At 65.2% G+C, this 9,473-nt stretch overlaps 3 protein-coding genes across 3 annotated transcripts in view; 2 read left to right on the top strand and 1 right to left on the bottom strand.

Moving 5' to 3' along the window:
- The window catches only part of MNEG_1421 (hypothetical protein), a gene marked incomplete at both ends in the record, with an annotated part of 9,921 nt that extends 8,625 nt beyond the window's left edge, over positions 1-1,296 (top strand). Inside the window, 4 exons of the mRNA XM_014050098.1 lie at positions 128-173; positions 436-503; positions 652-721; positions 1,033-1,296. Of these exons, the coding sequence (XP_013905552.1) occupies positions 128-173; positions 436-503; positions 652-721; positions 1,033-1,296 (448 nt within the window). The remainder of the gene's footprint in view (positions 1-127; positions 174-435; positions 504-651; positions 722-1,032) is intronic.
- Positions 1,297-6,631: 5,335 nt separating this feature from the next.
- Positions 6,632-7,159, top strand: MNEG_1422 (hypothetical protein; the record flags this gene model as incomplete). The annotated part of the gene is made up of 2 exons (XM_014050099.1): positions 6,632-6,739; positions 6,980-7,159. 2 exons carry the CDS (start codon positions 6,632-6,634, stop codon positions 7,157-7,159), a joined length of 288 nt encoding a protein of 95 aa, XP_013905553.1.
- Positions 7,160-7,257: 98 nt separating this feature from the next.
- The window catches only part of MNEG_1423 (hypothetical protein), a gene marked incomplete at both ends in the record, with an annotated part of 3,540 nt that continues 1,324 nt past the window's right edge, over positions 7,258-9,473 (bottom strand). Inside the window, 4 exons of the mRNA XM_014050100.1 lie at positions 7,258-7,968; positions 8,287-8,496; positions 8,783-8,796; positions 9,159-9,358. Coding sequence (XP_013905554.1) covers positions 7,258-7,968; positions 8,287-8,496; positions 8,783-8,796; positions 9,159-9,358 — 1,135 coding nt within the window. The remainder of the gene's footprint in view (positions 7,969-8,286; positions 8,497-8,782; positions 8,797-9,158; positions 9,359-9,473) is intronic.

Here is a 9,473-nt window from a genome sequence, read left to right on the forward strand (position 1 = left end):
GGGGGGGGGGGGGGAATCTGGGTGGGACTTGAATCTGGCGTTCTGGCGTTCTCAGTCTATTGCAAGGGGTAGCAACACCCCTCATGTGACCCCCCGTCGCCCCTCATGTGACCCCCTCAATCCCCAGGTTCCCCATCGCTGCTGAGCTGGCTAAGAAGCTGGCCATCAACATGGTGAGCCCGCCCGGCCGCCTCGGGGCCGTCGAACAAACAACAAAGGCAGGGGACAGCAGTGCAAGTCTAGACTCTGAACCGTCGTCGTGTGCCCCCAAGTTGAGAGCCCGGGGACAGAGGGCAGCCCCAGCCCTGAGCTTGGCGGCTGTTGCCGTGCGGGCTTGCTGCGAAGCTTCACATTGCACCCCACCACGCAGATGATCCCCTCTTTATCCCCGCACCCCCAACCACACCCACACCCACTCTTTGCCCATAACAACAGGACATGATGAGCATTGCCATCATGCTGGGCGGCAGCGCTGGCTGGATCCTGCCCTACTCCTACCAGTGGTGAGCCATCAGGCCTGGCAGCCAGCGGCTACTGAAGACAGCACAGTCTGCAGATTAAGCCGCTCAGTCTCACGCGCAACCCGCCCCTCCCAGACCCCCTTCCTGACGGGCAATCCTGCCCCGTCGCCCCTCACCGCACATCCCGCAGCAACCTGATGGTTATGGCCGCGGGTGGCTACAGGACCAAGGACTTTGCCAAGTTCGGCGCCCCGTTCCACGTGAGCACGATTCAGATCTGGTTGTTCATCTGCGCAATTCCGATCAGGGTTTGAGAAAGGAGTTGGGTGACCATTCTCTTGTCGATCCCCGACACATGTGGTGGGCCCTGGCTGCCCAAGATGCTCGCCCGCTGCCTGCAACGCGACATATCAACTTGCCCATACGCAAAATCCTCAATTCACTGTCTCTGAAACTGTGATTGGATGCGAACCCGCTGCCTTTGAATGCTCCTGGTGCTCACCCCCATCTGCACTCCCATGGCTCACCCTCCCCTCGCACCTCCTGCCCCCCACGTCAACCCCAAACCCAGATCTGGCTCCTCGTCGGCGTCATCCTCATCCTCGGATCGGCCGACAAGGTCTACATCCCCCTCATCGCCACCGGCATCTTCCTCGCCATTGTCCTCATCGTGCCGCTCGTGTACGGGCTCGTCCTCAGCGCAAAGCAGCGCGCGGCGATCGCGGCGTGGGCCGCCTCCAATTTCACAAAAGAGGGCCGCCAGGCTGCCGCCGCCAAGCCCGCCCCTGCCGGCCGCACCGACGACACCAAAGATGTCGACACCTGGAGGCAGTGAGGCGGCCACAGTCCGCCGCCCGCGGACTGTGGACTGTGAGCCGCGGGGTGCGTGTGCGGGCCTTTGAGCCGGGGTGGGGTTGTCACGCGGGGGTGTGCCGTGCCTCCTGTATCTTGTGGTTAGCGCGGCGCACCAAACTTGCACATAGAGCGTGCGCTTGGGCGCCCGCAACCGGCAATTTCAAGGCGACTGCGTTTGGACCGGCGTGCAGCTCGGAAAGACGAGAGTGAGAGGATCAGCTAATCTCTGTTCATTCCCCGCCAACTTTTTGGCCTGCTACTTTGGGATCCAGCCGACTTCGCCACTTCAGGATTGGCTTTCTGAACAGGGTCCCGACTTTGGCCTATCCCTGCCTGGCCGCCGCCCACTTCGAGCACCTTCAAACAATCGTCATTGCTGGCAAGCACGTCCGGCGCGACTGGCCGAGCGAAGTTGCGCACATCGCGCCCGGCACGCCTGCGTCCGCGCGCCGCCTGCGACGCACAGTGGGACTTGAGGAACCCGCAGACACCGGCACTTTGCATGGACACAACCAGGCCCTTGGCTTGAAAGATGCACGCGCAGTCCAGGCTCTGAACTCGCACCCTACTTTGCCGCCCGCCAGCGGCCCGAACCTTCGGTTGGCAGCGGCACTTCTAGCACGCACTGTGTGCTTCTTCCCTTGCATCCCCGCTCATCGCGCTCTGCGCGCCAAGCAAGGGGCGCGTCTTGCCGCCACTTGGACTACATCTCTACTTTTGGTACTCCTATCGCTTGCACACGGCGCATCAACTGCTTGCGGCTGTCCGGCAGCGGGCGCCTGCCGCCGCCGAGGAATTCTGAGACTTTATGCATGAAAGGGGCTGCATGCGCGGCGCACGCACCCGCACGCCAGTGCTGTCGGTGTCTGTTCGCGCCCGCTGCTTCGCGATGGATGAGCAATGCACATCTTGGTGACTCATGCAATTACTGGTGACGATCTCACGGGCGTTTTGGGTTGGGCTGGTGTTGCCTGACCAACCGCAAATCCCCAAGAAATCTTCCCTACCATTTAATGTCAACCAACGCTCTCGAGCTGCCATGTGCTGCCTACGCTGTGCTCTCCACACAGCACTCCCGGCCTCGGTCACGCTCCCAAAAACTGCTGCTTGTAACGAACCGTACTGTGGTTTCACATTGGCTGCTATGGGATGCTGGACCGGGGGTGGTTGACAATGCAGGCGGAAGCTTGTGCCACGCACAATCAGACAGGTTGAAAGGTCATGAGACGAAGCGCCGCGGAAAACTAGGCAGCATTGATGCTGAAGGGTAGGGTTACCTCGCTGTCGAGGGGGACAGCGTGTTGGCGGCCCAAGCATACACCGGTATGCAACAGAAGGTCACAGGTGACGCGGCATGTAGCCATCCACCAAAGTTTTCTTGGGTCAAGCCCTATACACGCAACTCAAACACAGCATCCACCACCATCCGGTCAAAGGCCAAACACACGCGCAGACGTCGCCTCACGACACTGACAAACCAGGCAGGCAGCACTGCCCAGCCTGCACATGCCATTATGCCGCTGTCATGGCACATGCGCTGGCGCTTGCACACTCGCCGGTATGGCGCCAGATGAGTCCCGAAAAAAGCCCGGGATGCTGGGACCTGCCAAGTGTGTGCAAATGCTGTCCTGCTTTCCATCCTGCTGCCGCGGGCGCTGCACCTGCTGCTCCTGGCCCTGCTGCTCCTGCTGCTTCCTGGTTTGCTGTCTCTGCTGCTGCTGCTGCTGCTGCTGCTGCCGCTGCTGCTGCTGCTGCTGCTGCTGCTGCTGCTGCTGCTCTTCCTGGTTTTCCTGCTGTTCCTCCTGCTGCTGGTGCTGCTGCTGGTGCTGCTGCTGCTGCTGGTGCTGCTGCTGCTGCTGGTGCTGCTGCTGCTGCTGGTGCTGGTGCTGCTGCTGCTGCTGCTGTTGCTGCTGCCTCTGCTGATGTACCTGCTGTTGCTGCCTGCCCTGCTCCTGCCACTGCTGCTCCTGCCCTTGCTGTCCTTTCAGCTGCTGTCGCTGCTGCTCCTGCTGCCCTAGGTGTTCCTGCTGCTGCCCATCCTCCTCGGCCCAGCCGCCCTCCACAACCTCGTCCTCTGCAGCCTCCATCTCATCTGAGACCCACACAGGCACCCGCAGCGCCGCCGCAACAAACCAACCGCCGGCGCCGCCGCCGCCCACGAAAGCGTGCGCTTGCTGGTTGCAGGGCAGGCTCCGCCAGGCCGCGAGGCGCGCCGCGTCCCGCATGAGGCCGCGCCTGCGGTGCTCCGCCTCGGCGCGCATGCTGGCTGCCTGCGGGGGCGGCCGGCGTCGCAGCGAGGGCGGGTGGGTGTAATTGACACCAGCCAGCAGCGCCGACGAGGGTTTCCGTGGTTGCAAAGCAGCAATACAGAGCCCACGCAGGCGGCATTGCCAGCCAGTCGTGTTGCAGCCACCGCCGTCCGGCAATCACAGGACGCGAGCCATGCACACCCCCACACCTGGCGCATAGCAGCCGCCGCCGCCCACCCCTCCCCCCGCCCCCCCTTGCCGCACGAGCCGGGCTAACTCACCGTTTCTGCGGCGGAGCGCCGCACCCCCTCCCAATGCGCCACCGCCTCCTCTGTCGCGGCCACCGCCCGTGCCGCGGCCTCGGCCCGGCGGACGGTGCCTGGAAGCGTCCAGTTGCATAGCCACCGCGGCGCTCGCCTGCGGCCGCCTTGCGGCGGCTGCTCAGCGGGCGCGGGCGCAGGCGGCTGGCCGCTGTCCGGGGGCGCAAGCGGGGCGGCGGCCGCGGGCGGCGCGGCGGCCGCGGGGGATGGGGCTCTGGCTTCTTTGGATGCACCCTGATCAGCCAACAGCTTCAGCCAAGGGCGTGGCGCCTTGTCCACCGGGGCGGCCGCGGGGCCACGCTCCGCTCCATCGCTGCCGGCGCCCGCGTGGCCGCCGCTGCCGCCGCTGCCGCCGCCGCCGCCGCTGCCGCAGCTGCCGCTGCTGCTGCTGCTGCGGCTGCTGCTGCTGCTGCTGCAACCGCCGCTGCCCCGCTCGCCGCACCACCTGCCCCAGCGGTCGGCTGCCGCCTGTGCATCTTCCAGCTCCCGCCGCTGCTGCTGCAGCCAAAGGCCGTGCACCTCCGCCCTCACCCCCGCCTCCGCCGCCTGCTGAGCCCAGAACTGCTCCGAGTGCTGCGGCATGGAGGCGCGGCAGTGCAGTGAGCGGGGCAGCGCGGCTGGCAACCCAGTCGGTCCACACTGATGGCTGACCTTGCGGTTGCAGTTGTGCATGATCGTGGTTCTGGGTTCAAGGCCTCCATGTTTTGCAGCTCAGACCATAGATCACATTCCACGAGATCATCCAGATCGCTCAGATCTATCAGATCACGCGACCCACCTCTAAGCTCGCCAGGTCAGCGGCCCACGCCGTGCAGGACTCCTCGTAATGTTCCTGCCGCTCGCAGCGCCTGTGCGTGCAGATTTTTAATGACGCTTCTTTAGCTGGAGAGGCGTCGGCCCCCGCTGCACGTGCGGGCTACGAACTGGGGAGGCAGGTCGAGCTGCGGCTCCACGGCTGGCATCAGCCAGGCGCCCCTGCACTAGCAGCTGCCCGGCAGCTCCCTGTCAGCCGCCCCGCTGGTCCGCCGCGCCCAGGAAGCGCCTGATTGAAGTGCATCCAGCACACCCCACTCCATTCTCGCTCGCAGCAGCTCGGCAAATTTTGCCACAAGAATCCCTGTAGATCCTTCCCAAAATGCTGTACGAGCCCTCCCTCCAAAACTTCAATTTAAAAATTGAAGAAAACCAAATGCACCTGTGCAGGTCGTCGATCCTCTCCTGCATGTACACCTCCGCCCCAAACCAGACAATGGCCAGCGCTGCGGCGCCACCCAGAAGCAACCCCTCCACCCGCAGCAGGCGCGGCGCCAGCCACGCACGTGCGCGGCTGAGTGCGCCTACGCGGGATGGGGCGCCGTGTATGGGCGCGTTTGCGCGCGCGTGTGTGGACGTGTGAGTGTGTGTGCGTCACAGAGAGCAGGGAGCTGTGCTGAGCAGGTTCTGTGAAGTTCGTTTTCATGATCACAATTCAAGGGCTCAGAAGCCCGCCCCTCCTTGATTCCCGAAAAATACATGGGACTTCCAGGGCAGTGGCTGCCGGCGGCCACGCCAGCGGCGTGGCATCAGGCTCACCGGGCGGCTTGCCGCTGCGGCGCTGCGCATACTTTTCGGACCAATCGTGGGCTCGGTTCTTCGTAAACGTCACAACCAAGGATCCGGGGTATCGTGGCCCTTCGTCGTATGAGTAGCGCCGTGACATGGGCCCTGCAGCGCCGGCGCATCAAGGAGCGGCGGGAGCAGCAGGAGCACAACAGTGGCTGCTGGCCAGCGGAACGTGCTGGGCCGCGCGGCGGCCTGCAGGCATGTGCTGCCCACTACGATTATGCAAGGACCCTGAGTGTTACAAAGCTTCAGTGAATCGTGTCGCGGTTCTGCACGTGGATCATAGGGCCCGCTTTCGCGGCAACCCTCGTTCGTTTATTTCCTGATCTTATTCTTCGTAGCACTCGACTCCGTATAGGCTCCAGCGACAGCTGTTGGTGTCGGTTGCTTCTGGTGACACTTGGTGACCCTTGCACTCTGTTGTCAGCGCCGTCTACCCACGCCCGCTGTTGTGCTTTTGCGTGCTGCAGTGCGGCCAGCTGGGACACATCCAGCTTGTGCAACGATGCAACGTAGGCGAGGCAGACCAGCCCCATGCCAGACACCACCGCAACCGCCAGCCCCGACCAACAGACCAACCGCCCCCCAGGCAGTGAAGCCCGGCGAGAGCCATGCCGGCCTGGCGCACCCCTTTTCGGCTGTTGCTCGATACAAAACAAAGGCCAGCCGTAGCCAAGAGCCTCTGACCCCATTCCGATGCCCCGGCTGCACGGCCTTGCCCCCGTTCCGACAATTGAGAGCCGCAAGATGTCAACTGGACCTGCAGCAGTCAATTCAGCCCCGTTTTGTGAGTGCACTCAACCCCCAATGCCGCTGATGTTTGCTTCGCTCTCAAAGCCGCTCTGCGGGTAGGTCAATGTGACCTGCGTTTTGAGCCGAGCGGCCATGCGAGGCTCACAACTGCGAGAGCACGCGCACCAGAGGAGCGCTGACTCCCAGCAGCAGAGTCGCGTCCGCTCAGCTGCCGTGCCCACGCCAAAATCAAATTTACTCAGGATCGTCAAAATTTTGTATGTTTTGCGGGCTCGAGGTGAGCCCACAGGAATAGTGTCGTCAGCAAAAGGCGGCGCGTGGGCGGTTGGTGGGTGCGAAGAGCTGCATTTGGGGAGGGGGACGCCTTGACTCATAGTAATAAGTGTGCCAGATGCAGATGGATGATAGAAAAAAGGATGAGGGGCAACAGAGGGAGCTCAGCGCGTGCCACGCCGAGCGCTTCCAGATTATCGAGCAACGGTGCAAGCAGTTCGCACAAGTGTGGCTTGAGGCACTTGGCAAAACGCGTGGAGCGAGAGAGTGGCAGCTGCCGGCGGACGTTGTGTGCGGAATTTGCAGAGACAGCAGCTGCAATTGCAGTTGCAAGGGGACAGAGCATAGCCGCCCGTTCTCAGGGCGGATGGGACGGGGCGCCTGGCTCCCATGAGCAACAGGCCTCCTGCATGGCATCCAGCGACATTTCACAAAAGCGCACATGCCGCTGTTTGCCGCCTAGCAGCAGCAGCAGCAGCAGCAGCAGCAGCAGCAGCAGCGGCGGCAGCAGCAGCGGCGGCAGCAGCAGCGGCGGCAGCAGCAGCGGCAGCAGCAGCAGCGGCAGCAGCGGCAGCAGCAGCGGCAGCAGCAGCGGCAGCAGCAGCGGCAGCAGCAGCGGCAGCAGCAGCAGTGCCGGCGACGCTGAAGGTCCTTCCGCCGTTCCTGACAACCCACTGCCGCCGCCCGCGAGCCAGCATCTGCGATCTGGCAACCTCGGGCACGGGAGATCTCCAGATCACCAGATCAAGCGGCCGAGACCCGGCCGTCGGTGCCCTCGATGCTGATCCGCTCCACGATTGTTGGCAGCCGCTCTGCCAGCAGCCCCTCCGCTTCCTCATCAGACCGCCGTCCCCGCCGCGCCAGGCCGCCTGCGGCCAGCAGCCGCTGCGCGCCCGCGCTCACGCGCACCAGCAGCGCCCGCAGCGCCGCGCCGCCGCCGCCGCCGCCGCCGCCGCGACCTCTGCCCAGCGCGCTGCCGCCGCCGCCGCCGACAGCGGGCGAGAGCAGCAGCTCGGGGATCTTGACCGGCAGCAGCTTCTCCGCAGCTGCCGCCGCCGCGGCCGCGGCGCCGCCGCCACGCGCCTTGAGCCAATTGTACCAGGCAACGCCGGCGATGCTCACGGCATACCCCGCCGCCTGGCCGGACCCCACTTTCTCATGTAGCGCGAGGGCCCCAAACGCGACCAATCCGACGTCCTTGCAAATGGCCAGCACCTTGAGCGTGAGTGCAGACGAAAACCCGACCACCGCAAACGCGGTCGAGTTGACCGCAAACCCGGCGACGGCGGACGCGGCAAAGTGCCACGGGTGCGCGGAAGCTACCGAGAAGCTGCCCGCGTGGAGGGCGCGGGGCAGCTCGGTGAAGGCCGCGAAGAGGAGCATCCAGAAGGCGCAGGCGGGGGCGAGGAACATGAGGGCTTCAAGGGGGTGCATCCCTTTCTTGGCCATCAGCAACTGCGCATGCGATGCATTACCCGCAGGCGGGGAACGGTGAAGGCGCGTGGCGGGTTGGCAGAGCTCAGGGGGTGTGCTGGAGCAGCAATGGGGAGCCGGACGGCCGCGGCGCGAGCGCGACGAGGGCTGCATGCCCACGTGCCGTGCAGGCCCGGGCCGCTGAGCGGCCGCAGCGGCTGATATCACAGGCAAGCTCTGCGGTTAGGCGCGCCATGGACGCATGCTTTCAATACGTGGTTGAACCTGCCCTCGTATCCTGCACAGTAAATCCTGCACGCCGAACCCTAAACCCTGGGTCGCGACTTCTGATCATCTCACCTGCATTATGTTGAGCCTCAGCGCCTCCGCAGCCACAGACATGACCATGGCGGCGACCCCCACCCCGCTGAACCGCCCCTCCCCCCACGACGCCCCCATCACGCCGAGCGTGATGAGGCCCACCGACGCGGACAGCTGGCCGGTGGCGCGCTCCAGGCCAAAGGCGCAGCCTACAGCCAGGGTGGCCACCGGCGTGAGCGCCTTCAGCATCTGGGTGAGCCAGGATCGAATGGGAAAGTGTGGGCGGGGGGGTTTCATGGGGGCGTCGTTGCGGGGCATGAAACCGCTTGCAGGAAGCTGGACGGGCGCAGAGTGAATTTTGAAGCGGAGGGGCAGGGCCGACGGCGCCTGCTGAGTGCGGCCGTGCGCGGCTGGTGGAGCGGCGGGCGGCCCGCGCCGGTGGATAGAGCTGTGTGCGCCCCTGACCCGGCCGGCAGCAGCGAATAACGGCCCCGTCCCCCTGCCGCGGTCAAGGCGCGGCGGTGGGCCGACGCACCTGCACAAAGGCGACTGCGGGGGGAGGGTGAGGCACCGACGCGAAGAAGTAGCAGCACGAGCCAGCGAGCGAGGGAAATGGGGGGGGTGGGTGGCAAGGTGAGAGGACACTCAGCAGCAGCGCCATGAAAAGGGCGCTTCGGTGGCGTTGATCTAGTCGTGTGATTGGGGTTTGTCTTGCGCCCTGCCGCCCCCACAGCCACCAGGCTCCCCCTTTCTCCCCGCGCCGCCGGCCGTCCCGCCCCTCCTCTCTTGCCGCCCCCGCTCGGCGTGCCGAATGCAGCCGCCGTCGCGGCACCCGCCGCCGCCCACCACCGCCGTCTCTGCCGCCGCAGCCGGCAGTCAAGCGCGATACCCTGCAGTCAGGAATCACTCACCTGACAGATAGAGGTAAGACAGGTTTCCAAGGTACACCGCCAGCGCCATCGCCAGCCCCGTCGGCGCCACGCTTCGCAACACGAATCCAATCCCCGTGTCCGGCTGGCGCGGCACGAGGCCGGGCCAGCTGCAGGCTGCGGTCGAGGCGATCCATGAGCCGACCATGCCGATGGAGGCGACCAGCGAGGGGTACGGGAAGCTGGGGGGGCGGGGGGCCGGGGCGGAGGGGGGGGCGCGGATGAGAGGCAGCGGATGGCTGTGGGGGTCCTTTCGGGCAGGATCGTTGGGTATCTTGTTGCAGCGGGGCGGGGCGG

This window comes from Monoraphidium neglectum, assembly GCF_000611645.1.
Source record: "Monoraphidium neglectum strain SAG 48.87 unplaced genomic scaffold scaffold00141, whole genome shotgun sequence".
NCBI classification, from domain to species: Eukaryota; Viridiplantae; Chlorophyta; class Chlorophyceae; order Sphaeropleales; family Selenastraceae; genus Monoraphidium; species Monoraphidium neglectum.